At 33.7% G+C, this 3,713-nt stretch overlaps 1 protein-coding gene across 1 annotated transcript; it reads right to left on the minus strand.

Annotated features, from left to right (window-relative positions):
* LOC139901241 (uncharacterized) lies at nt 1-3,393 on the minus strand. Its single transcript, XM_071883968.1, has 2 exons — nt 3,094-3,393; nt 1-880 (listed from the first exon to the last, which is right to left on the minus strand). The coding sequence occupies exons 1-2, from the start codon at nt 3,391-3,393 to the stop codon at nt 47-49; spliced, it is 1,134 nt and encodes a 377-aa protein (XP_071740069.1). The 3' UTR covers nt 1-46.
* Between the last annotated feature and the right edge of the window lie 320 nt (nt 3,394-3,713).

Here is a 3,713-nt window from a genome sequence, read left to right on the forward strand (position 1 = left end):
TAAGTGTCTAAACAAAGATACAAATAATACCGTAAAACGCACAAAATTAACAAACATTGTCATCTTCTTCCTCCATTTTAGACCTATATCGACGACCTGGCTTCTGATACTTATCTCTAACACAAACATCATCTACAATTAATTCGTCTTCTTGCATCTCACTTTCACCTTGTTGTACCTCTACAACAGCAATGCCAATACTAGATCCCGCTTGAGTAGTCAACTGTTTAACTCGCCTCTCGTTTTCCGATCCCGCATCACCTCTCATTTTTCTCGGAATAAAAGCTACCGATATAGGCAAAACAACAGACGGTTCACCAGATTTATGCTCTAACTCTACATGTTTTGGGTTTTTAAGTTGCTCTAAAAACTCCAAATAAGCTTCACTATTTGACCCGTAGTGAGAAGAATCGTGAAGCTCGTATCGTGTGTACTTTGAAGGATTCATAATGTAATCAGGAACGCTACGCATGTTTTCCGATACTTCGGGTACTGGAATTGCAGTATTTGTTAAATGGTCATCATGGTTCTTACAATTCGGGTCAAACCTAACCAGTTTTCGTGGTTGTGCCACGTCATTGTTTTTCCTTTTTAGTATTGACTTGATTGTTATACCATTATCACGTACTGAAGCTGACACAAAAGATTCTTCTTCATTTAACATGGGTTCATCATCATCATCATCATCATCATCTTGTTTCAGCCTTGTTTTTGCAGCATCATGATTTGCGCGGGGATCCTTTTTCACATCATACGTTGAGGTAGGCAGAATATTATGAGAGTTCAAATAAGGCCCGTGATGAGTAACATCCTTCATAAATAGACGATCGCCACCATTTTCTCTACCTTCTGCTATCTTATCATATGCATCTTCCTCTTCCTATAATCATATGAAGTTCGTTAGATTACAAAATTTAATCAAATCGGGTTGCATATGCATATACACAGTGGCGAATCTAGAATAAATATTCCTGAGGATCCACTTTTACATGAGGCGCAGAAATTAGTAAATCGGATGGTTGGTAACGGGTTGGGTGCTAATCAAATGGGTTGGGAATAGGTTCGGGTCTGGTTGGAAGTTGGATGCTGAATTTAAAATTTTAAACTTAAATGGTAGAGCTAAAAAAACATAGAACCAACTAATATCATGTTAACTTCTTAACTAGATTGATTACATATTCACATCGAAATGATTGTCTCCTATGAATCAAACACAAGGTTGTAAAAATCGCTAATCAAGATTAATCGGCCGGGCCCTTATAAGGTTTAATCGGTCAGATTTGGGTTTTTATTAGTTAATGTCACTTTGCAAAAAAAAAAAAAAAAAAAAAAAAAAAAATTAACAATAACAATAACAATAACATAACAATAACAATAACAATAACAATAATAATAATAAAAAAACCTTAACCTGGAACGATGTAAACGAATTGGGCCCAGAGTATTAATTATAACAACCAAAAATAAATTTGCCCAGAGTACTAAACATAGCAGCCCAAGGTTTGATGTATTTATTCTTGAACTAAACCCTTATAGTCCACCAGTTACAACTTCATCTTCTTTAATTTAACAATGTCAATCATGAATAACAAAACAAAGTTTCCGAATGTTCGATTTAAATAACACATTAGAGAGCATGTCTCCATTGAATCAAGCAACTAAAATGGTCCGAGCTTAACAATTAGGCGAGTCAATTGCAAAATACTATATATACTTGTACTATATATTATATATTCCACAAATCAAATTGAAACATAAGGTAAGTCTATAAACCCACCATGGCTTGACGTAGATTTGCACCTGCATATACATCGTATCTTAACTACTAGTTAAGTGTTTTGTGTAAAAGCAAAAGCATGTTTGAGAATTAGTCATTTACTATCCAATGGCATTGGTGGGCGGGTAGATAAAATAACATACAAATAAAAATAAATAGCTCAAAATAACAGAAATAAGTAAAACGCTGATTATAAATGCCAAACCACAAGATGAAGTTACTGCCTGAGGTTCTTTTTACAAGCAAAATATGCTACTAGCATTATTTGATAGACAAAGGATATGTTTGGCATGAAAACACGCCTAACGAATATATGAGGATATTTAAAAAAAGTTAGAAGTTGAGGGGTATGTTTGGCATAATAAAGCTTATGAGAGCTAATGGAAGCTTAGTGCTTATATGCTTAGCTTATGAAAAAAAGTTAGTGTTTAGAAAGCCCATTTTATGGAGCTTATTTGCTTATTTGTGAGGAGGCTCAGTATAAGCTTCAAACTTCTAGCTTATTTGCTTATAAGCACTAAGCTTACACAATAAGCCCACCCAAACACCCCTTAAACCTATGTTTTATAAGGCTTATTAACCTTGTTTGGTAGACTTGTATAGAATAATAAGTTTCAGCTGCCCGCTTCAAATATAAGCTTTCACTTCAACTATAAACTACCGGCAGTGGCGAGTTTACTTAATGTCCTGTGGGGTCAGGGGACACCGCTAGTTTAAAAATTATTAGTTGAAAATACCCTATAAATTGTCTAGGACACCCCTAAATTTAACTGGAGGACCCCATATCTTTTTCGAAATTTATAGTTTTTCCTTTAAAATGTATAGGACACTACTATATTTAACTACTGGTACTCAATATATTTTCCGAGCTTGTAGTTTTTTGAAAGTAAACAACCACAAAAATAGCATTTAAATATAATTAGTCCCGAAAAAAACTTTAGGACCCCATTGAGTTTGCATTCTGGAATCGCCACTGACTACTAGTACCTTAGTCAAACATACCCGAATTAGCTTTTAACGGAAGATTGAAATAACCGAAAGGGTATATTTTCAATATTTCCTATATCAGCTTATTGATTTTCCTAGATGTCCTATTTGTACGTTCTTTTACCTCATTTTACATTTTTAGTAGCAACTTCTTACCCTAGACATTTCTAATGAAAGACTAACATAGAATTGCTATAAGTTACAGTATAACTTATAATCTAGTCATCAATAATCAAACAGAAGCAATATGCCAATATAATTTATATTATATATTTAATTAATCATATACGTATTAAAACATGGATGATAACTGAAATTAGAAACCTAACCTCGTAATCAAGAGTTGGATCCAATCCAATTGAAGAGCGAATGTCATCGCAATCATCTTCACCATCACCATCACCATCGCCATCAGTTTGGCGATTATTAAACAAATTATTTTTGAAAAATGAAGAAGAAACAGGGGTTTCATCGTCATCTCCTCTATATTTATTTCTGTATCTATATAAGTCATCACTCTTTCTTTCGACTTGGGCGTTAGTTAGAGACCATGGGGCGTTGGTTGTTGATGAAGATGGTGTAATGGACCCGAATAGTTTACTCACTCGATCATTGAAACCGTTATCCATTTGTGTTTTTGTTTTCTTTTGGTTTGATTCGGTTTGATTTTAGGGTTAAAGCAAAAATAGGTATACAAACCTACATAAATATACGGATGCAGTAATAATCCTTTCTCCTGTAGCCTATAAACTTTCAAAAAATGTGCTAATATTAACATTTTATAGTTTTGACCTGTTGCATACTAATTTTGACCTGATAATTTTTTTTTTAAGAATTAAGATCTAATCCACGAACGACACGTGTTGATTTTAACCAGTTTAGCCGGTATCAAGTCATTTTTGTTTACATTGGTACACTTTTTGAAAGTTTTTGTTTATATTAGTACACT

This window comes from Rutidosis leptorrhynchoides, chromosome 3, assembly GCF_046630445.1.
Source record: "Rutidosis leptorrhynchoides isolate AG116_Rl617_1_P2 chromosome 3, CSIRO_AGI_Rlap_v1, whole genome shotgun sequence".
Classification (NCBI taxonomy): Eukaryota; Viridiplantae; Streptophyta; class Magnoliopsida; order Asterales; family Asteraceae; genus Rutidosis; species Rutidosis leptorrhynchoides.

Bases quoted from the DNA above. Each gene is read 5' to 3' on its own strand.
- LOC139901241 (XM_071883968.1), bottom strand. From the start codon at position 3,393: ATGGATAACGGTTTCAATGATCGAGTGAGTAAACTATTCGGGTCCATT. The intron at 881-3,093 runs GTTAGGTTTCTA...ATATGATTATAG, and splicing joins ATCCAACTCTTGATTACGAG to GAAGAGGAAGATGCATATGA.